The sequence below is a fragment of the Balaenoptera acutorostrata genome, chromosome 15 (assembly GCF_949987535.1).
Source record: "Balaenoptera acutorostrata chromosome 15, mBalAcu1.1, whole genome shotgun sequence".
NCBI lineage: Eukaryota > Metazoa > Chordata > Mammalia > Artiodactyla > Balaenopteridae > Balaenoptera > Balaenoptera acutorostrata.
This window is the reverse complement of record NC_080078.1, coordinates 78,970,929-78,994,365: the sequence shown is the minus strand read 5'-3', so window position 1 is coordinate 78,994,365 and position 23,437 is coordinate 78,970,929. Positions and strand designations below refer to the sequence as shown.

General features: G+C 46.9%; 1 protein-coding gene across 8 annotated transcripts in view; it reads right to left on the bottom strand.

Moving 5' to 3' along the window:
* PTPN1 (protein tyrosine phosphatase non-receptor type 1) overlaps positions 1-23,437 on the bottom strand; it is a 143,471-nt gene that overhangs the window by 5,103 nt on the left and 114,931 nt on the right. For 6 of the 8 annotated variants that reach the window (XR_451283.2, XM_057529486.1, XM_007185300.3 and 3 more), the window contains 7 exons: positions 18,537-18,627; positions 15,234-15,334; positions 12,279-12,377; positions 6,522-6,659; positions 2,672-2,881; positions 2,112-2,273; positions 1,505-1,728 (listed from right to left, as the gene is read on the bottom strand). Coding sequence is in view for 7 of the 8 variants with exons in the window: in XM_007185300.3 (XP_007185362.1) it covers positions 1,505-1,728; positions 2,112-2,273; positions 2,672-2,881; positions 6,522-6,659; positions 12,279-12,377; positions 15,234-15,334; positions 18,537-18,627 (1,025 nt within the window). In the remaining variant the exon portion in view is untranslated. Of the gene's footprint in view, positions 1-1,504; positions 1,729-2,111; positions 2,274-2,671; positions 2,882-6,521; positions 6,660-12,278; positions 12,378-15,233; positions 15,335-18,536; positions 18,628-21,154; positions 21,173-23,437 lie in introns of those variants that run through there. The other 2 variants (XM_007185303.2, XM_007185301.2) reach the window with 2 other exon arrangements.

Here is a 23,437-nt window from a genome sequence, read left to right as displayed (position 1 = left end):
ACTCCTGCTGGCTGAGTTTCTAGTTGTAGACAAACGTGGGGTCAAAGTGTGCACTAATCTTAAACTGCCCTCCAAAAATGCAGGCACCAAGGGCACTGCCTCCACAGTCTCAGGCTCGGGCTAACCCCTGTTCATCCTTCAAGCTTGTGCACGATGCCACCCCCTGCTGGCAGCTTTCCTTGACCACCCAGGGAAGGCTGGGTGTCTCCTCTCTAAGGCTGACCCCCTCAGCGTGCACCCCCATCACATCCCTGTCCATGGGCCACCAGCACAATCTACTGCTCCCTTCCCAGTAAGATGGTCTAGAACACAGACCAGGGGCCCCAGTCTAGTTATCTCAGGGTTTCACGTGCATCAGTAGGTGCTCAGTAATCTTTGTCAAACTGTAAGGAAGCAAAACGGAAATCAATTCAATCAAGACCACATGAAAAGGGGGACTTCCCTGGTGGTCCAGTGGTAAAGAATCCACCTTACAATGCAGGGGACGCGGGTTCGATCCCTGGTGAGGCAACTAAGATCCGACATGCTGCGGGGCAACTAAGCCCGCGTGCCACAACTACTGAGCTCACACGCCTCAACTAGAGCCCACGTGCCCTGGAGCCTGCGTGCCAGAACTAGAGAAGAGAAAACCCGCACGCCACAACTAGAGAGAAGCCCGCGCGCCTCAACTAAGACCCAATGCAGCCAAAAATAAACAAAATAAATAAACAGGGGCTTCCCTGGTGGCGCAGTGGTTGAGAATCTGCCTGCTAATGCAGGGAACACGGGTTCGAGCCCTGGTCTGGGAAGATCCCACATGCCACGGAGCAGCTGGGCCCGTGAGCCACAACTACTGAGCCTGCGCGTCTGGAGCCTGTGCCCTGCAACGGGAGGGGCCGCGATAGTGAAAGGCCCGCACACCGCGATGAAGAGCGGTCCCCGCACCGCGATGAAGAGTGGCCCCCACTTGCCGTAACCAGAGAAAGCCCTCGCACGAACCGAAGACCCAACACAGCCAAAAATAAAAATAAATAAATAAATAAAGTAGCTATAAAAAAAAAAAATAAATAAATAAACAATAAACAAATCTTAAAAAAGAAAAGACTACATGAAAAGGTTAAGTACCCCAAAACCATTCTGGGGGCTGAAGGTACATGGTCAAGCCTGGATATCAGTTTCAGGACCGGCCTGAAGTCCAGGGCAGGCTTTTGTCTTCTGTCACTGTCATCACTGGGCTGGAAGACCTGACTCAGTCGCACCAGACCCCTGATTCCAACAAGCACCACCAGGTGGTGCTAGATCCCCGCTAAAGTCAGTCACTTCCCTGGGCCAACCTGTGGCTCAGTCAGAGGCTCCTCCAGCTGGGGCAGGAGCAGTGATGGTCCAGGGGCCCGTTCCCCAAGGACACAGAAGCACCGTTTGCCAAGAGGAGGCTGGGTCCACAGGGTTTCAATATCAATATGTATTTCTGGAACAGAAGGTCATTTCCCCTTGCCCCCAGTAAGCCAGGACCCTCTCACATTACCTTTCCAGGCTGCAGGGGACGTTCAAGAGGGTTCTGGTTTCTTCCTTGACGGGGCCATCTTCTTTAACCTCCTCAGTCTCATCCTTCACCCACTGGTGGTTTGGGAAGAACTCCTTGCACTTCCCATTGTGGGGCTCCAGGATTCGTTTGGGAGGCCGGGGAGGTGGGGGGATGTGCTCGGGTGGAGGCTCCAGGTCCTCGTGGGAGAGCTCTTTCCATTGTTCCTTGAAAAAGCAGCAAGAGGGAGTCCCATGAGATTTCACGTTTGGCTGATCTGTCAGGAAACCTGCTCCCCTTTAAGTGAGCAGAGGTGAGGGCTAGGTGAGGGGTCCTCTCAGCTTCTCGGGTCTCCAGCCATGTGCTTGGAAGATGAGATCTTATGAAAATAAAGTCTATTCTCCCTACTCAAGATCTCTATGTGAGCACTTCAAAGGCAGAAATTGGAACATGGTGAAACCTTCCACAACTTTTTAGCTATTTAAACACGAAGCCGAGCTATTTCCTCTGACCCAGGATACTGTTTCAACGTTTACAATGAACAGCCTCCTTCTTTACAGGCAAAAATTTAAAACCAACACACCTGTATTAAAGCAAAAGCACTGCTGACCTGTACTGAAGAGTCTCCCATGATGAACTTGGCGCCTTCGATCACAGCCAGGTAGGAGAAACGGAGCTGGTCTGCTGTCTGGATCAGTCCCATCCGAAATTTCCGCATTTCTAACAGAACTTTCTTGATATCAACAGAAGAAGGGTCTTTCCTTTTGTCCATCTGAAAGCCAGAGAGGAGACACAGCTCAGTGAGGTCCGAGCCTTAAGTACAATGTGACTGTATATGTCCTGGAGCATGCCAGTTCCTACTCAGGAAAAGTCATAGCGAGGAAGGCAGAATTCTAGAAAATGTGGCAAAATTGGGACCATTTGAGCACAGGGGAAAAATGAGAGGGAAGGGGATTCTCTGGATCTTCCTGGCTTCCACACTAAAAGTAAGGGCCTTCCTTCAAGTGAAGTTATTTAGGGTAAAGCTCCTTTCATGGTAAGGAAGCTGTTAAAAAGTGAAGATCAAAGCTAGTTTATTGCAGAGACAGTAACAGAGAAGCTGTGGCCGGGCCAGACTGGAGGTTAAAATGTGCTCCCTTCTCTTCCCAGGGTATTTAAGGGCCTTCTTACCAGCAAGAGGCAGGTGTCAGCCAGACAGAAGGTCCCCGACCTGCCGATGCCAGCGCTGCAGTGCACCACAATGGGGCCGTACTCCGTGCTGAGCGACCCCGACTCGCGGACTTTGAAAAGAAAGTTCAGAAACGAGGCTGGCGATTCAGGGACTCCAAAGTCAGGCCACGTGGTATAGTGGAAATGTAAGATCTCTCGAGTTTCTTGAGACTGAAAGAGAAATATACTCCTGACAATTCTAAGAGAATCACCTGTACAGAAATCACTAATTCCAAGTAAGCATCAAGTGCCTTTCCACCCACCTAACTCCAAGAGTAGACTTAATTCTCAGAATTTTCTCCCCGGGTCCACAAACCCAGTGAACAAATACCAAGCCCCGAGTGGACCCCAGGTTGCTCCTGCTTCAAGTGCCCCTCCTTCAGGATGGAACAGTCTTGCCCACAAGAGCCCTTGTCTCCAATGTTCCTCTCACTTCTGCCGTCTTCATGGTTACAGCCTATTTCTGTCCGCCCCACAAGTCAAAATGATGCTTCGCTGCCACCCACAACAATCTTATCATCAAAGGCCTCGGGGTTTCACATGAAAGAGTGGAAACGTAACTGCACGTGTGGGGCACCAGCTCTGGGTAACTCGGGGCTTTCCTTACAGGACTATCTGGATGCCTCAGAGGATTGTCATTGTACAGAAAAAAGTCACCATCTCAGTCTCCAAAGACAGGAGGCTGCCACGTGTGGCTCAATATCCAGCTGAACAGATGGTCCACGATGAGGAGGAGGATGCCGACAAGACCAGCCGCACTGGGCCCACAAGCAGAGAGCTTTCCACGTTCCGGTGGGCGCGAGAGCTCACTGAGTTCTCACAGCAATCCCTCGAGGCACATAGTCCCGTCACTCCCATTTTCCAGATTAGAAGACTGAGGCTTGGCAGCTAACCCTCCATTAAGTGGGGGAGCAGGAGTTTAAATCTAAGCTTGCTTGACTCCAGAGCCCGCTGCAGGAACTCTTGAAAGGAGGACCCTGGCCCTTGTCCCCTAGCCCAAGCTGCTCGCCGTGGAACAGAAAGAACGGCCTCTGGTGCTGTTTCCAGCTCCGCTCCTTCCTCTGAGCCTCTGAGACTCCACTCCCAGGGTGGACAGCTGGTCGCCAGGAGCAATGATCAAAATGTAGTTCTTGCTGAGGAGAGCACCCAAGATTATACTAAGGTAAGAGCCCACAGTAATGGGAGCCAGTCACAGGGGAAGTAAGGCCTGCAGACAGGAACCACCCCAGCTGCGCAGCGCAAAGGGCCAAGCCAGTGCCTAGGTCACCTGGACAGCAGCTGATGGTGAAACACTTTGGGCCAAAGATCCGCTGACCGACAATGTCTCCCTTCGTTTGGCAAATGTCCACAGCCTGCCTCCCGTGTGCCCGGCACAATGAGGTAATGACCCCACGCCCTGCCCTCCCAATGCTCACAGCTTAGTTACAGCAACCTTCCCTGACACTAGTGTGATGAAAACGTGTGAAAAGGACCCACAAAAACAGCAAGGACCTAACATCAGCAGAGAAGACACATGTGTCACCCTGCACCAGCTGTTACACACGCTGGTATCTTTCTGCAGAACTGGAAAAAATCTGCTTATGACATTAGGATAATTTATAGAACCACACCAAACAATTCCATACTTTCCTCCCTAGAAAATGATCTCCTTATATCCTTTAATGGCTTAAAAGAGAAGTGTGTCTTCTATTTTTTTGGAACAGAAAAGCACTTAAAAATAGATTTTTAAAAAAATGGAATAAGAAAACATGCCAAAAGCAAGTTCCTTCTTTTAATTCTTAAAAAGGTGTGGGTTATCTCCTGTTTACTCCCTCCCTCACGCCTGCCCACCTCTTTCTCAAGGAATTCATTCCAGACGTGTGCTCGGCCAGGTACACGTCTGACAAAAGACTTTTTCAAAACCACGTCTGTTAGAGCAAACAGATCTCCCCCAAACCTCCAAGCTGCTGCCTCTGCTCTGCCACGCAAACAGCACAAACCTCTTCTGCTCTGTCCGAATTCTGTTTCCCTTAACAAGCAAACGAAATTTTCTCAAGAGTTTACCAGAAGTCACTTGCAATGTCAGGCTTGCAAACGCTCAAAAGCATTAAAAAAGTCTACCACGTAATTCTCCAGGCACATTCCAACCCACTGCCAACATTACTGCTGAAAATCCTCCGTATCAAACCCCTCCATAAATCACACCCCGAGAGCCCGCATGCGGCTATGGCCGGGCTTGGGGCTCCAGCGCTAGCGCACAGGGGGCGGCGGGGGGACCTGGACCCACTGCGCGGCTGCGTTCCTCCAGAGCCATGCGATTTTAACCTCTTCTCCACTTCCAGTCACCTGCGCTAAGTTCTCGATCTTACTTTGACTGTTAATCCCACCCCAGGCGTCATGGTGACTATAAAGCAGTAAACTGAAAACTAAGATGCGAATATAACACAGGAGCAGATCCCTCCTCTTCAGCCCCGGCCCGCAAGCCCCAACGCCAGTCCCACTGCCCCCAGATAAACCCACGTTCCTTTGACCCCACAGAACCTGCGAACCCTTCCCGGCACGTGCTCTGAGCCTGTGCTGCTCTCACACTGCACACGGACCACCTTCTGGAAGGCTTTCAAAAGCCCTATCTGACAGGGGGGCAGACAGAGACGCGGTGAGAACGGTGTCCTTTGCCTGATGTCTGACAGTTTGATATGCTGGGGCCAGGAATCAACCCCAGGCAGTCTGATTCCAGAAGGCAGTGGCCGACCGTGTTTGAGGGTGTCCCCAGGAGCTGCCGTCAGCTCCCTTCCACTGTTCCCACTACAGGCATGGTTCCCCAGAGTGATGGCTCCGGGCAAATCATTCAGCCTCCCCGAGGGCAGGGTCTTCCATGATGCCGCTTCTAGCACACTGCCCAGACATATTCCAAGACCATCATATAATGATAGCCAGCAGGTGGTGTTATAAATTCTCCCCACACATGGGCTTCCCTGGTGGCGCAGTGGTTAAGAATCCGCCTGCCAAGGCAGGGGACACGGGTTCGAGCCCTGGTCCGGGAAGATCCCACATGCTGTGGAGCAACTAAGCCCGTGCGCCACAACTACTGAGCCTGCGCTCTAGAGCCCATGAGCCACAACTACTGAGCCCACGTGCCACAACTACTGAGCCTGTGCTCTGGAGCCCACGAGCCACAACTACTGAAGCCTGCGCACCTAGAGCCCATGCTCCGCAACAAAGAGTAGCCCCTGCTTGCCGCAACTAGAGAAAGCCCGCGCACAGCAGTGAAGACCCAATGCAGCCAAAAATAAAATAAATGAGATAAATAAATTTATTTAAATAAATAAATAAATAAATTCTCCCCACACAAACAAGCCCAAGACTTCATCTAGAAAACTTACACTGACTATGAACTGGGAGTCAGCCCTGGAGAGCCCTTCTTTCCTCACTTCAGACTAAAGAGACTGTGGACCACAAGAGAGGCCCACGTGCTCTGCTGGGATTTAACTCACAGGCCATCACTTTAGTCCCTCTGCAGTTGCAAAGGCAGGAGCAGGAACAGGTAAGTTTTAGGTCAGAACTCCCCTTTTCCTAAGAACTGGTGTTAACTAGTGTTGGGAGAGAGCTCTGTGGAGAAGGAGGCAGGTAAGATCCGTCCCCCGCCCCCAGGCACCTCTGGTCACCCGGTAAGTAAGCAGGTAAGCTCTACTCACCATAGTGCTAAAACTACTTCTTGCTCAGAGCACAGAAAACCACTGGCATAAACAACTGGTGTTAAGCAGTATCACCCAAGTGAAAAGACATCTCAACCAGTAACTGTCTGAAGTACTCAAGCGCATGCCATACTCACTGTGAGGTTTTCCAATTCTAGTTGTCGTACTGTGTAATATGACTTAATATCTTCAGAGATCAATGTCAATTTCAAATTTGTGTCTTCAAAGATCATTTCTTCTTCTTCTTTTTGTGGCCAGTACTGTGCACATTTTAACTAGGGGAGAAAATAACATTGAATTATTGTGAGCAACTAACTGTCTTCCTATGGAGGTTTGAAGTACCGTCCACGAGCTTTATGATAACCCAAAGACCCAGGGTTTTCTGACCTTGGAGGTCACCATCCATGTAATCTGCCTGCCTCCAGAGGAGATGGGGAGGGGTCTGTGAAGATCTAGACCAGGACTAGTCAGGCAGACAGGACTTGCACTTCCAAACCCAGCCGCCCCGGTTATCCACACAGCGAAGTGTTCCAGGGGTCTGACCCTCTCCCTATCACCCATGAGGGAAGCCGGATGGCACACAAGGTTTAGTCTCTCATGAACTACTTTATGTAGCCATTTCCAAGGTTATCAAGAACCTGATGGGTGCTCTCGGCATAGCGCAGACTCCTTACCCTGGGGACGATAACCAAGACTAGAAGAGACCACATGAAACACCGTGAAAAGCTTGAAGGGCTGGAATCAAATGCAAACCAGAATCTAGAAGGCTTGCAGAGGGGTCCTCCAAGGCTGGGGATCACCCACTGCCCCACCCCACCCTTTCATTCTGGTTTGGTTCAGTTCAGAAAAATCCCTTGTTCTAGTTCAAAAATTTTAGAAACTACTTGATGCTCTTGATTTAAACGTAGCTCATTAACATTTTCCTTAAAGCAAGCAAACTCCCAAAGATTTGGTTTCATTTAGAGTTCAAGAAAGAAAATCTGAGTCAAATTTAGTGGCATGCTTTGCTTGAGCCAAGTTTCTATGCCAGACATTTCTGGTTGCTGATGACTGTTCTGGACAAGAACAGCAGGTAGATGGGGGCTAAGCTGCCAGGTCCATAAGCCAGAGGAACTGACATGTCCCCAGACAGAGGGACCCTCAAAGGCGGTGTGACTTCCAGCAAATGAAATATCAGTGTGTGTAAACAGCTCTTTGGGAAATGGTACAAGTTCAAGACCCTTATAATTCAACATGCATTGACTCAGAGGAGCCAGGAGGCTCTTGAAGAGGCTGAAGACAGAATAACAAAAGCCCATCGGTCCTGCTTTAATGAAAACCAAAGCAACAGAAAAAAGGGAGGGAAACAAATTAAGAAACACCACATTGAGATGCTGACACGGCATCAAACTTTATGGTTCCCGAACAGAAGGCCAATAAGGCTTTCTAAAGAGCCTGGACACTGGCCTGTTGTAAAGTTTTGGCCAGTTTCACCCTCCCTGCACCACTGATGAGTGCCAAAGATGAACCCCTGGAACAGAGCCCATCTGTCAGCACCAAAGAGATCCTGCCACTCAGGACACAGAAGCATCAATGGCAGGGCACGATCCCACACTTAGCCAAAGTGGGTGAGGCAGATGACAGCAAGACTTCAGGAGACACTTAAAGGATGCATTCATTCCCACACTTCAAATCATTAGGCCTGTGTAATGCCTTGAGACTCCAGAAACAGAGACTGCCCTGGTAGGTCCAAAACCACGTGTGCTGGAGTGGGCACCCAATTCAGTGAGCAGACCAAGAGTAAAGCAAGGAAGCAGAAATGCAGAATGGCGAGTTGCTACCAAAGAAGAGGCCAATGTTTTCATGCCTCATGGGCAGGAAAGGCCAGTCTTTTCAATCTCATGTCCACACAGCAAGCACTCACTTTCAAAAGCAAATATATAAAGCCTTACAAATCTCTGTAATCTGGGTAAAGAGCAAGACTTTGGAACTCTACAGCTGAGGAATTCTGACACACACTAAGTGTCGATACTTATTTAAAAAATAGGAGTTCTTAAAAGAACTCTTAGGCATCTACAGCAACATGCCACGGTCTGCTCTCTGTCATTTCCTGTAGAAATTTTTATTGTAAACATACGCAACAAAACAAAACAAAATAAGCACAATATCAACTACTCCCTGTTATCCTATTTAGTTGATACATAGTGACCGGAAAAGGAGATTTATTTTATTAGAAAGCAGTCCTTCATCAGGGTTAAAATTGAGGCATGTCTTGGGTTGGCACCAAACAGCCACGTGGCAGTGCCAAAGTGCTGGCATCTGTCATACCTGCTGTTACCACCATGAAGGCGGGTGTGAGAGAGTCCTTGCTTGGGTCCATCTAAAACAAAGAGCTACGCCATCTTGAGAAAAATCCATGAAAGTCATCTGGGGTGACCCTGTGATGGGTGATTTGGCTGAAAGAAGAATGAACACAGAGAACTAAAAGCAGAGTACGAGAGAGATGCACAAAGCCTAAAGCACCTACGATACAAAACCTAGTGTCTCGGGCCTGAAAGCACTTGAAATCAAACAGCATCTTTAGTAGGGATTTCAGGGGAGAGATATGGGCGATGTTTCTGGTTGAACATGGCCTTGCTACTTCCCCTGCCTAGACAACAAGCCCGGCCCCTACACACATGCACTCTATCCCATCATGTCTAAACTCGGTTTTTAAATTGAATGAATGAGAACTTTGGCCATTTGGATGACCTCAGTCTAACACACACAATCATTTTCTGCACAATGGTTTTCCAGGAAGCACAGGGTCCCAAAAGGGTAACGGGCAGGTCTGCCAAAAGTACAGGGAGAAGATCTTCCACTATTTGGCGAAAGAAGGAAACCAGAAAACAAATATGCATTACATGGAAACGCTCTGCAAGCTGGTTTTTACCACGGGCTGTGTGGAGAAGTTATAATTAGATTAGTTGAGCAAACAAGACACTGCAATTTCTTATAATTTTCCCCAGTCAGCCCTTATGGGGGTGATAGTGTTGAGGCCGAATTAAAAATGTTTATCCCAAGGAAACTTTAAGAACCATAAACCATACGTTGCTTTCCATGCCAATCTGCAGGCCCAAAAGACCCACAGTAAAAAGAAGAGCTGCAAAGGAAAACAGGGACTACTGTCACATCATCACAGTAAACTACAATAAAAACCAACTAGTTTTGTTTTTTTTTTTAATGGCCAACATAGCAGTCCAAGGGGAAAGGCTGTCACAGTGGATCTGTGGTCCATTTATGGTCGGCCTTGGGCGGGCAACAACCAAGAGCAGGGCCTGGTGACGAACATGTGACTGCAGTACAGGGACACCACTCCTTGTGTCCTGTGACAACAGTAGCTAAAGCAAACCGCGTGCAAATAGAAAAGAGGTTTCACCTGAACTTTTTTTTTTTTTTTTTTAAAGGATTTTCTTATTTATTTATTTATTTATTTATTTATTTTTGGCTGTGTTGGGTCTTCGGTTCGTGCGAGGGCTTTCTCCAGTTGCGGCAAGCGGGGGCCACTCTTCATCGCGGTGCGGGGACCGCCCTTCATCGCGGTGCGCGGGCCTTTCTCTATCGCGGCCCCTCCCGTCGCGGGGCACAGGCTCCAGACGCGCAGGCTCAGCAATTGTGGCTCACGGGCCCAGCTGCTCCGTGGCATGTGGGATCTTCCCAGACCAGGGCTCGAACCCGTGTCCCCTGCATTAGCAGGCAGATTCTCAACCACTGCGCCACCAGGGAAGCCCTCACCTGAACTTTTAGTAACAAATAAAAGGCAAATGCTACCATATCTGATGATTTTAAAATAAATAAGTCATGATTTACAATTCTCAACCCTCCAAACGACTAAAGAGTGTTTCTCAACGGAGGGCAATTCTGCCTCCCAGGGGACACTGGACAATGTCTGAGGACATTTCTGATGGCTTCAACCTGGGGTGGGGGGGATACTGGCATCCGGTGGGCAGAGACCAGGGATCCTGCTAAACACCCTCCAACGCACAGGCTGGCCCCCCATGACAGGGAGCGATCCGGCCCAAACGTCAGCAGCACTGAGGCTGGAAGACCCCGAAGGGTCACCTGTGCTCAGCACCTGCGCCGGCCACCGTGTTTCACTTCCCCTTGTGGAGTGCGTGTGTTGCGGGAACCTCGTGTTTTGTTTCTTTACTCAAAATTGCTAACAAGAGTGGTGATGGGTGAGGGTTTGCTTCACATTTGCAACTTCACATTTTATTAATCAAGCCACTGCAGAGAAAATCAAAAAACACTCTCACTGGAAACATTTTTTTCTAAGACAAGAAGCATTACTGCATCAACTGAACACTCAGGTAAGCTCTTTACACCTGTGACCGTGGAGCGAATAAATACTCTCTTTCAAGAGAAGGAGGCAGAGGCAAAAATATGATTTTAAACATGTGCCGTCGTAAGAAGGCCATTTGTTGTAACCAAGACCGTTCCTTTCCGGGTGGGGGGGGGGGAAAGAGGCTTTGTGGCGAGTGCTTTACTGCTTTAGGTTTTCACCGCTCACGTTTCCTTTGATGTGTTACTTCTTTGCACTTGTATTTTTTCCCTTTAGGGCCACGACTGTGTTTTCTTCAGGGGGTGGCGTCTCCGGAGCCTTCATGTTCTCCTGGCAAGCCACGGCCACATCCCGACACAGCCAGGACGGCTGCGACAGTAGTGCCCCCGCTGAGCCCCAGCGCGCACAGTGCTAGCACTTGGCCAGGCCTGGGCCACACGCTCCTACAGGTCTCCATGCTCCTCAGCCCACCTCCTCCCGGGGCCCCCACCTCTGAGGCTGCAGAGCCCCGGCGGTGCTGCTGGCCGTTGGCCGTGAGTGTCGGGGGAAGCGGGCGGGAGCCAGGGGGGCGGGGATGCGGCATCTATTCCCTACTTCGAAGACCACACCGTGCCCTGAGACGTGTGGGGCGGGAGAGCACAGCCACCGCGGCCCCAAGGGAAGCAACGTGGGATGCCGGGAAGTGGAGCGAGTGTGATTCGGATCATTAGCCCAGAGAACTGGCAAGAAACTTAAAAAAAAGAACAACTTAATAAAATAAATAAATGTTTGTCCTGGCTGGAGTCTGGAGACGGAAGGTGGGGCTGGGGGTCCAGTTTAACTAGGGCCCAACCATACCCGGTCCGGTAGCCACATTATGCATATCCTGGGAGGCAGGGGGAGCCCCCAGAAGAGTTTCAGCTGTGAAGAGGTGTGGTGAGACTTGCTTTAGAAAGATCATTCTGGATACAGGACGCAGGAGAGACTGAGGAGAGCCGTTGAGGGGCAGGAGGTGGCCTGAACAAACGCACACCTCGAGTCCACGTTGCAAAGAACTTGGAAGAAAGGAACACACATCCTGAAGTGAAGCACAAGCAGACAACGTCCACATTAAAGAGGTGTGGCCAGGAGCCAAGCGTCCGGGGATTTTACGGAGGCGAATCCAGGGTCCAGCTGCTCCCACAGCTCAGGTGCGGAGAGGCACGCTTTTACCAGCCGGAAAAAGCAAATATGATGAAGATACAGTAGGAACTTACTTTTCAAAATAAAACTCTGCTTACACAGCTCCGCAAGGCAAGCACAGCAGCACACGAAGCAGGAGAGAGACTGAGAGGTGAGAGGAAAGCAGGACACACGCATCCCACACTGGAGAGAGACTGACTGATGGGGGCGGGGTGGAGAATAGGTCAAGGGCAGTCTGACTTTCTTCCCTCTTTTAAATTCACCTACGTATCTGACTTGTTTGCAATAAACATGTATTTGTATACTGCTTCTGTATGTTTTTCTAATAGAAATATAAAAGCAACTCGAGGAAATAAACACGGACAGATGTTGGCTTTGTGGACTGGCACCCGCACGGGCAGCGACGCAAACAGTGGATCAGTCTATGACTTACCGAGCCTTTCTCCATCACTCTGTTGAGCATGACAACGCCCCTGCTTTTCTGCTCCCACACCATCTCCCAAAAGTGACCGCAGGTATTGGGCAAAGGGCCCTGCAAACACACAATGCACAGTGTATGCATTTTACACACAAACACGTTCCAGTGCAAGCTCACTGTTGGCGGTGAGTGGATGACAGGGCCCTCAGGCAGCGTGATGGCCACGGCTGGGACAGGGACCCGCCTCTCCCTGCCTAGTGGTAACCACAATTCTATTTCCTACCACGCGGTGAAAGGTCATTTCTGCACCTCAGGGCTGGTTCAGAGCTGAGCGATGGAGGAGAGAAAACACAGATTCTGCTTTCTGGTTTGGGCTGGCCAGCTGAGGGGCTCCACTGAGAACCATGCCTTAGGGTGGGTGGTATAGCGAATAAAACTCCTGGCTGCAGGAGAGAGGCAGTTGTGGGGAAGGGGTCAACAGGGACGCTTCTGACGGCTTAGTCCCAGCTCCAATCACTTACTATCTGTGTGACCTCAGACAAGTCACCCCACCTCTCCTTGCCTCAGTTTCTCCACCTATTCACAGGGTTGTGAAGATTAACTATGTTCATATATCAATACTTATTAGGCCTTACCACAGTACCTGGAATACAGTAAACACCCAATAAAATGTACCGATTATTATTACTATTAATAATGGTTAACCTGACCACAGACAGCCTTCATCCTTGGACCAAGGAACATGAGATGTGGACACAAATGGTCAGGCGGGTGGCCCAAGGGGTATGGTGTCACCGGGGCATGGGGGGTAGGGGTGCCTGCTGAGCAGCGGGGCCTGTGTCACTCCAGCCCCCCTGGCAATGGGCACAGATGTTTACTGGATATAGGGTATGAATGCTTCGAGCTTGCCTCAATTTTTAGTGCTGCCTGGAAGGGACATCACCTATCACCTGCACGACAGAGCATGTCACCTCCTCTGGCCAGCACCACTTCTTCTAAAATGGTTTCCATTCACTTTCATCCAAAATCTCCTCAGTCTTTACATCTTTTCCCTTTAAGTCTCACCGCGCTTCCCTCGACCACAGAGCCCTCAGTGCCCTCTCGCTTCCTTCCCTGAACTTATCTGGGATTTGCTGCCTAAACCTGACAAATCCTGGCTCCTTACAGAGTCTCAGACAATAGCGGATTCCACGGTAACCCCTTCTAGCCAACTGACAGAAAAATGGCTCCAGGAAGGTAGGAATCAGGGGTCCCCTGGCTTGGCACGAGGACCCTATTGCCAGGTCCCCACAGCGGTGGCTCTTGTTACTCCCCTGCCCCCATACTTCACCCCAGTTTAGAATGGGTCTGAGCGATTAAAAATCCTGTAAGATCTGAAAGGATACACGCCAAACTCAGCCAACACTTGAAGATGGACATGAAGGCCAGCATCTGTGACATTATTCTCTACACTTTTAAAAAATGAGACTATAGCCTTGCATTATTTGCATAATGAACAACATAAAAATAAAAAGTGCACAGGGTTTTTTCGGTTTTGTGGCTTGGAAAATATTTCAGTCATATTGTCCAGGGATGTAACTTTGGGGTCAGGCTGCTTCAATCCCGCATGTAAATCTCAGGGCAGAGGGAGACCACGTAAGCAGTTGGATATAACCATGGTACAACCTGACAAACAGACAGACCTTCAGATGTGCCAAGGAAGCGCTAGGGCACAGGGGTGGGGAGGACAGCGGTGTAGAAGTTTCCATGGTGATTTCCTACCGCTCCATGTGACTTCACAGACCCTATCTTTGCTTTGGGCTTCCTGACCCCACACCAAAGCTGAATGGCTGAAATTAGGAAGTAAGAAACTTGACTACTTCTAAAAAGAGAAGTTCCTAAGAAGCCACTTTTGCCTCAACCTCTTCTCACCAGCCTGCCACCACCAAGGTCTCACTCCTTCTCATCCCCACCCCAGAGGTGCTGGGAGGACCATGGGCTGAGGGCCTGGGGACTGACGTTCCGTACACTGACTGGGGGGCACGAGGGCCAACTGTGGTCACGTGCGGAAAGGAACTGGGACAGGACAAAAGGACAGTAAAGAAGGGCCACCAGGGATATGCCCTGCCCCAAAGCAGACTTTGTTCACTGTGCTTTCTGGCTTCATTGTCATTTTAGTCTCCAAATATTAAGCAGAGTTATGACGTTCACAAACACCCTATAACGCAAACCCAATATACTACTGATAAAAACTGATACGCAATGAAAAAACAAAATTAGGATTAAAAAAAGAGAGAGAAACTTAGACTGTTTAGACCAATTTACAGGTAACAGATTAAGACGTGAGAAAATTAATTAAAAAGAAACTCCTTTATCCCCTTTCCCAGATACCCATGGTCTTTGGGTCATACAACAGTATGTGTTTCACAAAAGGTCAATTATTAAACCACTTTTATGATTTTTTTCCCCATAAAGATGCCAAAAACCAGTGGGAGTTTCAAGTGATTTTGCACGCTTGTCCACATAATCTACCCCCTCCATGCCCTCCCCCCACCCCAAGAATGAGTACCATGCAGAGGAATTCTGAATGGCCATCTGGATAAAGATTCCTCGTCTATTGCTAACCCTCTTTGATTTCCATGAGCAGCACTGGACACTCTGAGGTGAATATTTATGGACTCAACACAGGTACTGCTCTTCTCTAGCTGCCGCCTCTATCAACAGACCACAGGCCACCCTGGCATTTTATTGCTGTTTTCTATATACCCAGCAATGCCATACTTCCCAGAAAAGACTCATGTCACGACCAGACTGAATCTCTGAAGGAAGGCTTTTTCCTTCCTTGTTGCTTTTTTGGGTTGTTTAAAACCTGATCTTCTAAACAGATGTGACAGATTTTATTTGAGGTGTAGACAACAGCACTCTGAAACTCTTACGCTGACATCAAGTAAGGCAAAAACCATTAGAGCCAAATTCGAACAATCCGTTTACCTGCGTGAGAATGTAACTCCTTTGGGCTTCTTCCATTTTTATCAAACTAGCATTGATATAGTCGTTATCTTCTTGATGAAGTTTAATCCGACTATGGTCAACTGAAAGGCAAACCAGAACTCAGAGGTTAATCCTGGAGGACCCAAATGTCCACACAGGCAGTGCGCCCCATGGGGAAAAGCAAAGAAGGTGAGTTGGTGGCACTAAGGGCGTTCGTTCACATTGGCTGAGTCCAAGCTGTTTTAATTGAGATTAGTTATCAAGATGGGAACGACTAGTATTTTCGGAAAGGTTTTTGGAAGTGTTTGAAACTTAACATGAAACAGCAACAGAGACAAACTATACTAAAACACAGAATATGTCCTGTTTGGGAAATCTGGTTTTAGGCTATATCGTCTTACGATATTTGTTACTGTCCCCACAACTTGGAAGACTGGGGAAAGGGGATGTCAAGGGATCTGTTCTCTGATGCCTAATATATACTTTTAAAGGGTAAAAAATACAGTGGCTTCAATCTTTAAAAGGGAACAAAATCCACCAAAAATTCCACCCAGTCCCCAGAGCTCTAGTTGGTACAATGAGCTAAGTACGTAAGACTTATGATCACACCTCAACCTCACCTATGCCTAATGGTTCGAAGATTAAGTGGCCTAAGTATACAACAGTGTGAAAAGTCATACCTTCAATTCCTTGATATGAGGTTGTTTTTTTCAAAGTTCAAGTATAACATAAATTTCATGATCAAAGACACTTAAAAGAGAGTTTAACTGGAAAAAATAAACTCTGAATCCAAAACACTGAAAGTCTATTAAATGTAACTTTCAGAAGAGTTTTTAAAAATAAGCTTGCATTTGGAAGGTCTGCCCTAGGTTACTGAAAAAGCACAGCCCCTTTTTTTCCCCTTTACCATAACTTTGTCACAAAAGCCATGTTACCCTGAGGCCACCTTCCGTATCCTGCTAGTGCAGCTAACAAGAGCAGGTGGGTGTGTTTATTTCTGGCACAACACAATGGACGGTCAACTCAGGTGACCATCCATAAATAGTTCTCCCCCTGCCCAGTGGGAAAGGAAAAGTTAATGGGGATAAGTGGTTTGGGGCTTCCTATTCGAAAGGATTCCAAAGAGATGTTTTAGGAAGTTAGCCACTGTTTGGAATAATGTTTCTCATCATAGAGGGTTAATACAAACTGAAATACTTGGGTAATATTTAAGTGGGTCATGGAGATAAGAGATCTCAAAAAAAATTATGACCGGCACTGGTGGTTATGTGAGTGGATTCAAACAGCACTGGGTGGTGACCCTAGGCAAACAACTTTTTCACCGAGTGCTGGGTTTTCCACCTGCCAAATGGAAGCTAACACCCGGTCCCCAGAGCTTCCACCTTGAAACGTTCTCCCCATTTCCTCCATAACCTTAAAAGAAAATTACCTTTTCTACTGAAGAGTAGAGGTAGGGGAGAAAAAGCAAAATATAAGGAGTAAGATTGGGTGAGGGTGAAAAAGTTTGGGAATTGTATCTCTGGAAGAATTTTTTTTTTTTAATTTTATTTATTTATGGCTGTGTTAGGTCTTTGTTTCTGTGCGAGGGCTTTCTCTAGTTGTGGCAAGCGGGGGCCACTCTTCATCGCGGCGCGCGGGCCTCTCACTGTCGCGGCCTCTCTTGTTGCGGAGCACAGGCTCCAGATGCGCAGGCTCAGTAGTTGTGGCTCACGGGCCCAGTTGCTCCGCGGCATGTGGGATCCTCCCAGACCAGGGCTCAAACCCATGTCCCCTGCAGTGGCAGGCAGATTCTCAACCACTGTGCCACCAGGGAAGCCCTGGAAGAATATTTTAAATGCTGTTTTTTTCTCTGTAAAACTGGTTCATAAAACCATTTAGATGAGCCTTGATCAAAAATGTAGAAAAGGAATATTAAAGACAACATTACTGCCTAATTCAGAGCAAGTACAGCAAAGGCTAGAGACCAAGGGCATGGCCACACCGTGTGAAAGGTGCGGACAGTGATGGTTCTTTCCAGCTCAGGGCGGCTGGCCAGGGTCTCACAGCAGCACCACCTGAGGAGAGGCTGTCAGTATTATTTTTAAATAAAGTCTACGAGGTGCCATAGCCTAGACGTCGCTCAGTCAAGAGTATTGGGCATTGGGGCAAAATCCTGTGTCACTTGACCTAGACCCGCGCTTCAGATGTCCCTGGCGAGCACCTTCAGTTAGTGACCATCTCAACCACAGCCGACATTCACGAGTGAGACACTGGGCTAAGCGGCTGACGTGACTTTATTCATCTTTGCACGATCCTGAGATCCGCGTTGACTCCTGTTTGACTGAAGATCAGAGGAGCGGGCAACCGGCCCAAGGCCACACAGCTCTGAGGGGCAGGGACCGTGGCAGCCGTTGGAGGCAGACTGCTCTGTGCCAACCGGGGTCCGACTTCACGCCCCTCCCAGGGACCTGGGCACTGCACAGTTCAGGGTGGGAGGGCAGTGAGCTTTGGCAGGCTGGCGGGATAGTGCCTGGCTGGGGACTGACCGGCTGCATCTTCAATGTCCCTGGCAGAGAGCAGTGCCGGGGGAGCTGCTGGCAGCCACAGCCCTCACTGATTGGCAACGGCCACGTGGAGGTGAGCCAGAAGGTTCTCTGTGGCCTAGAGGAGGTGGCAAAGTTCACGTCCTTCACTCCCCTCCAGGTTTTATTACTTTATACAAATTCTAACATATTTGGTTATTTACTTTCGAGATATCAGCGGACTGAGAGCCAATTACTCAGAAGGCAGAAGAGGCTGCCAGCGGGCACACTGAGAGCTAATGGCAGGAAAGAGCTCAAAAAATGATGATGGCAGCAGGGGGTGGGGTCAACAAGCAGAGCTGACTGCGGCTTTAGTTGAGGGGGTGAACCGCTCCCACCCTTTAATGCCTGCGCAGGGCATCATTAGCAGTTCAATACAATGCTTGGGGTCTAATAAGACTTTTGCTGAGTCACCCAGAAGTGGTTATATCATGCCTGCTATACCCTGCTTCAGCTGGTAGGAAAATGATTCATCATTAAAATAGTCAAAGCGAAAAAAAGTGCTTTGAACTTAGCTGAATTTTCCAGGAACTGAAACCTTACCCCTTCTACAAGGGTGGAAAAATGAACCATTACTATAAGTCTCTAATGCCTTTATTATAGGAAACAATCAAGTCATAAACCTTTACTGCTATCAATTTATTACCAAACCCCGGGGCTAAAGGAGTCCTGACTGAGAGGTCCTGCAGCTGAATAAGAGCCGACGCAATGGAAGCAGAGTAACGGCGATGTGAATACTTACAGGGACTGACATCTCTGTACCTGTTTCGGTTTTTGTTCTTAGGAAGCTTGGCCACTCTACATGGGAAGTCACTGGCTTCGTGTCGGATATCCTACAAAAAAAGGATAAAGAGTTCTCTCTTGAAATCTCTGGCATCCGGAATTCATCTAGATAGTTAACTGAGCGTGGACCCTGTGCCGGGCACTGAGGAAGACCCAGCACAGAAACGGACATCAAAGGGAACCACGCAGTGTGGGAAATGCAAGGTGCTAATTCAGAGGCATGTCCAAGGTCACGGGAGGAAAACAGAAGGACAACTGGGGTGGGGGGAAGTGGCATGGGGCTGGGAGCTGGAAAGATGGGGAAGAGGGCAGGAAGATGGGGCAGGGGGCGGGCACGTTTCACTCAGGAACTCCCATCACAGCAAAGGCACAGGGGCTGGAGTTCACGTCTTACGCAGGAACAGTGAGTGGGCTGGTGGGAGGAACAACAGGCCTGGGGCACACAGGTGGGTACAGGCCAGATCTTGGAGAGCCTTCCAAGTCAGGCCTGGGAGTTCCATCTGTAACCTTTTGTAAAGCTACAGTTATCAAGAGCAGATAAAATGCCCTTTTACGCCAACAAACTATCCAAATGCTTTCCTAGGAGATGGTAAACAAATCCCATTATACCAAACTGTCAGAAAGAGCAAGTGCCTGGACTAACAGAAGATGCACATTATGCGTCCTGCTAGACGGATCACACACATCTAATTTTGCTCCCCTAAATCAACACCCTTATAATCCTATTTAAAAGTCTTTTCCTTTAAGTCTGTATTTTACTATATATTATTAAAAGAAAAGCTCACCCAACAATGTGAATGTACTTAATGCCACTAAAATGTACACCTAAAAATGGTTACAATGGTAAATTGTATGTTATGCATAGTCTATTACAACTTAAAAAAAAAAAAAAAAAGACGAACCCACAGTGAGAGAACAGGAGAGCAGATAATAGCAACACAATTTTGGAAGCTGGAAATCAGACTGATTAGTAGTTGGCAGGCCTGAGAAAGCTCAATTACAAGCCAGCAGTGGGGAAAGCAGAGAACCATCCTGATTTCCACCTCAGAACCTTCCAAAGGTGCAGAAAGCGTGCTCCTCTGGAGGGAGGGGTGGGATTCACTGCAGGGGAGCAGCATCTCCACTCCTACCGCCCCCTTCCGTGCTGCTGGGTGACTGCTGCCTCACAACTCTGCAGAAATCTGGAGATTTATTTTCTGGAAGATGTAAATCAGGGGGCAGAGTGCTCTCTAGATGATCTGAGCAGACAAGAGGAAAGACCAAGAGATGCCATTACGGGGGTATGGAAATAACAGCCTACCTGCACCTAGAGGCCCAGTGGCCAGATCTGTGCTGATAAGCCCCTTACACCTGCTCAGAGCTCGCTGTAGACCCTGTTAAGCCCTTATTCTTCATCATGCACACACCACTGATTACAAGATGGCAGAGGAGAGAAAGCCTCTAATACAAGAGATTTAAAAGAAAAACAAAACAGGCAAAAAAAGCCCCTTAGAGGAAATAAACTACAGAGAAATGAAAGCTTAAAATATATACATTATTAATATACCCAGATAAGATACTGCATCCATGGATTAAGAACAGGATGTTGTATACAATAAAAATGTCTCTTGCAACTTAAAAACAAGATGGCAGAAATGATAAGCTTAACTGAAGAGTGATAAGATAAAGGTAGAAGAAATCCTACCTTTCCAGAAGGCAAAGCCTAAATAAATAAATAAATAACAATAATGGAAAATTAAGCAAAACAAAATATAAGAAAAGAATACATTAAAAAATAGTTCAAGGAAATCTCCCAGACACATCAAGTGCTCATCAAAATGATAAAAACAGACCCATACTGAGGCACACTAATTTGCAATTCCAGAATCCTGCAGACAAAAAGAACATTCTGCAAGTTCCCAGGGAGAAAAAATAGTTCACTTTCAAAAGATAAGGTGATCAGATTCTGCAAGAACACTGAAAGCTGAAGGGCAATGGCGCAATGCCTTCAAAATTCTGAAGAAAAATGATGTCCAACTTAGGATTCTATACACAGCCCAATAATCAACAAGTGAGAAGGGACAAGAAAAACATTTCAGATATGCAAGGTCTCAAAAACTTTACCACCCCTGCTCCCTTGTTGCAGCAATCCACTGGAGCATGTCTTCCACCTGAGTGAGGAAATAAACCAAGAAAGAGAACGATGTAAGATATACGGGACGGGGGTCGGGGGGAAGGATCCAACACAAGAGCAAAGGCACAGGAAATTTCCACAAAAGCTGTGAAGGGGGAGGCCCCAGGATGACAACTATGTACCAGCCCTAGGAGGCAAGCAGCCAGATTGGCCCAGAATGACTCAAGAGACAGACGTGTCAACAACATGCCTTTGTCCCCTGTACCAACCGCGACCGAATGAGACCACCAAAGGGAAATGAGAAGACCTGAAGTCCAGAAAACAGGGAATCCAACTGAGAAGCAAAGCAAAGAAGTCTCAAAATGGTAGCTGTGTGGCAGCCTACAGACCCAGCGACCCAGACCAAAGAACAGAGGTCCCCAGTAGGGACGCCTCCAAGACCAAATCTGAAGCTGAGGAATCACCTGAAACTGCTCCGTCCGAAGCAGCAGCCCAGCGGCCACGAACCACACGCGGCTACTGAGAGCCCTTGAGATGCGGCCAGCCTGAAAAGAGATGTTGCGCAAGTGTAAAAATACACATCGGATTTTGATGACTTAGTGCTAAAAAAAGAAAGTAAGGTATTTCAGATATTTGAAATACTGGCTATTGGTTGAAATAACGTTTTGAACACATTGGACTATGCAAACTATACTACTACTTTCATCTGCTTCCTTTTATCTTTTACTGTGGCTACTAGAAAAAGCAGAATTACACACATGGGTTGCGTTGTATTTCCATTGTATAGCACTGACTGAGCTTGTGGAAAATTGTCCTGAGAGGCTATCAGAAGCTATGGGAAGAATTAGCAACAGGTAGAAAGAAAACTCTACAGATGAAAAAAAGGCAGGAAAGTATTAACTACAGGAAAATCTATTAAAAAGGAAACAGTACAGTACAACACTATCTGTGACTATGTGCATAGGCAAATAATGTACACAATGAATATGGTTTTAACCAAAAAGTATAACATACTGGGAGAATGGGGGAGGGGAAGCAAAGTGGGAAAGCAGGAGGAATGGCTGTTTAAGAATGTTTAAGAAAATGAAATCCTATACCTTAGTAAAGATCTAAATCAATGAAACAAAAGATAAACATTTTCCTTAGACATATGGAAATAAATACAAGCTAGAGTCAGCAGCTCAAAGAGTTCAAAATAGTCATCCATGAAGAGAAAGACTGGGGAACAGGGAGGTATGGGCAGCAAGTAACTGGATTTTATTATAAGCTTATCATGGTATTATTTAAGTTCTTAAACCACGTATACATTCAACTTGGATTTAAAAAAAAAGAATGCCCACATTCTGCTACTCTACTTATTAAAAAAACTACAAAATGACAAGGAGGAGTTTCTGACTCATACTAGAGATGAGATAATAATTTAAAGGTATGATGATATATTATAAACCCACTTGGGATCAAACAAATTAGTCCAGTAGTAACTTAGCCATCACATCATTTATGGATGAGATTAAGCTTTCAGGGAAATGCTACACAACACAGAAAAATGACTTGAAGGAATATAAATCTCAGTTTTAAATTTCTTATTCTACTTGTTATTTGGAAGTGTTTAGCAAAAGGTATGAATTTTGCCTTGTGATGTGAAACAATCTTATCAGTCCAGCTGGTGTGAATGGATGAAGATGGAAGAAATCATTGACATGGATAAACCACTAAACTAACAAGTATTCATTCTGAGGAAATAAGGGCCAAAATAGCAACAACAGTGTGCAATTGATTTTATTCACCCAAAGGATTTATTAATCTGTACTTTTTTGGTGAGAGAGAACACAGCAAAACTTGGAGATACCTAATAAAAATAGGAGTTATTCACACAATACTTTTTTAAAAAGAGATTCTAAAATTAAGGTATACTCATAGAGCAAAATGCATAGATCTTAAGTATGTATTTCAATTAGTTTTTCTGACCAGCTTTGAGGTATAATTTATAAATAATAAAATATACCCAGTTTAAGTGTTTCTCTATTTTAGAATGGCATATGGGAAATATATGCATGCTTTGAATACAAGTGTTTACATTTCATTCAGTAAAATAAAATGCCAGGATTAGAGTCTTAAAATTGAGGAGTGATAAAGTACCTTTCAAATGAAAAGTAACTACCAATGGTGGTTTAGAAGAAAGCAGATAAACTACTGTATCACAAAACTACAGTAAAACAAGATTTCTGTATTCTAAAACTGTATCAAAGGTAAGCTAACCTTCTAACAGCTGTAGAAAAAGCAGATCCCGGACTAATGAAGAAGTTTAGGGAGACTTTCATCCCAAGCATGAAGTATCGCTAGAAGATCTTTGATTACGCTGGATTAAATAATCCACCAAAGTATGTAAAATTTCCACACAGAGAATAAAATAAAGGCCTTAAAGCTGATGATGAAAAGATGAACGCTGGGTAAATTGAGGAGCCAAGCCAAAAAGGAAACAATAAACTTGCCATGAAACATATTCTCAGAAGCATCCCCTAAAAATACCCACTGAACATATCAAGAATCATTCAAAGTGTACCTCATAATTTCAGGGATGGATCACACTAACTTAGAAATTTTACCAGTGGGAAATTAAATATACCAACAAATAGATAACCTAACCATTTCCTTCCCTTGGACAGTTCTTTACTGGCTTTTTAGAAGCTTACTTCCTATTCTTAGTGTAGGTTTCAGAAATGTCATAGAATGAAACATTGTATGTA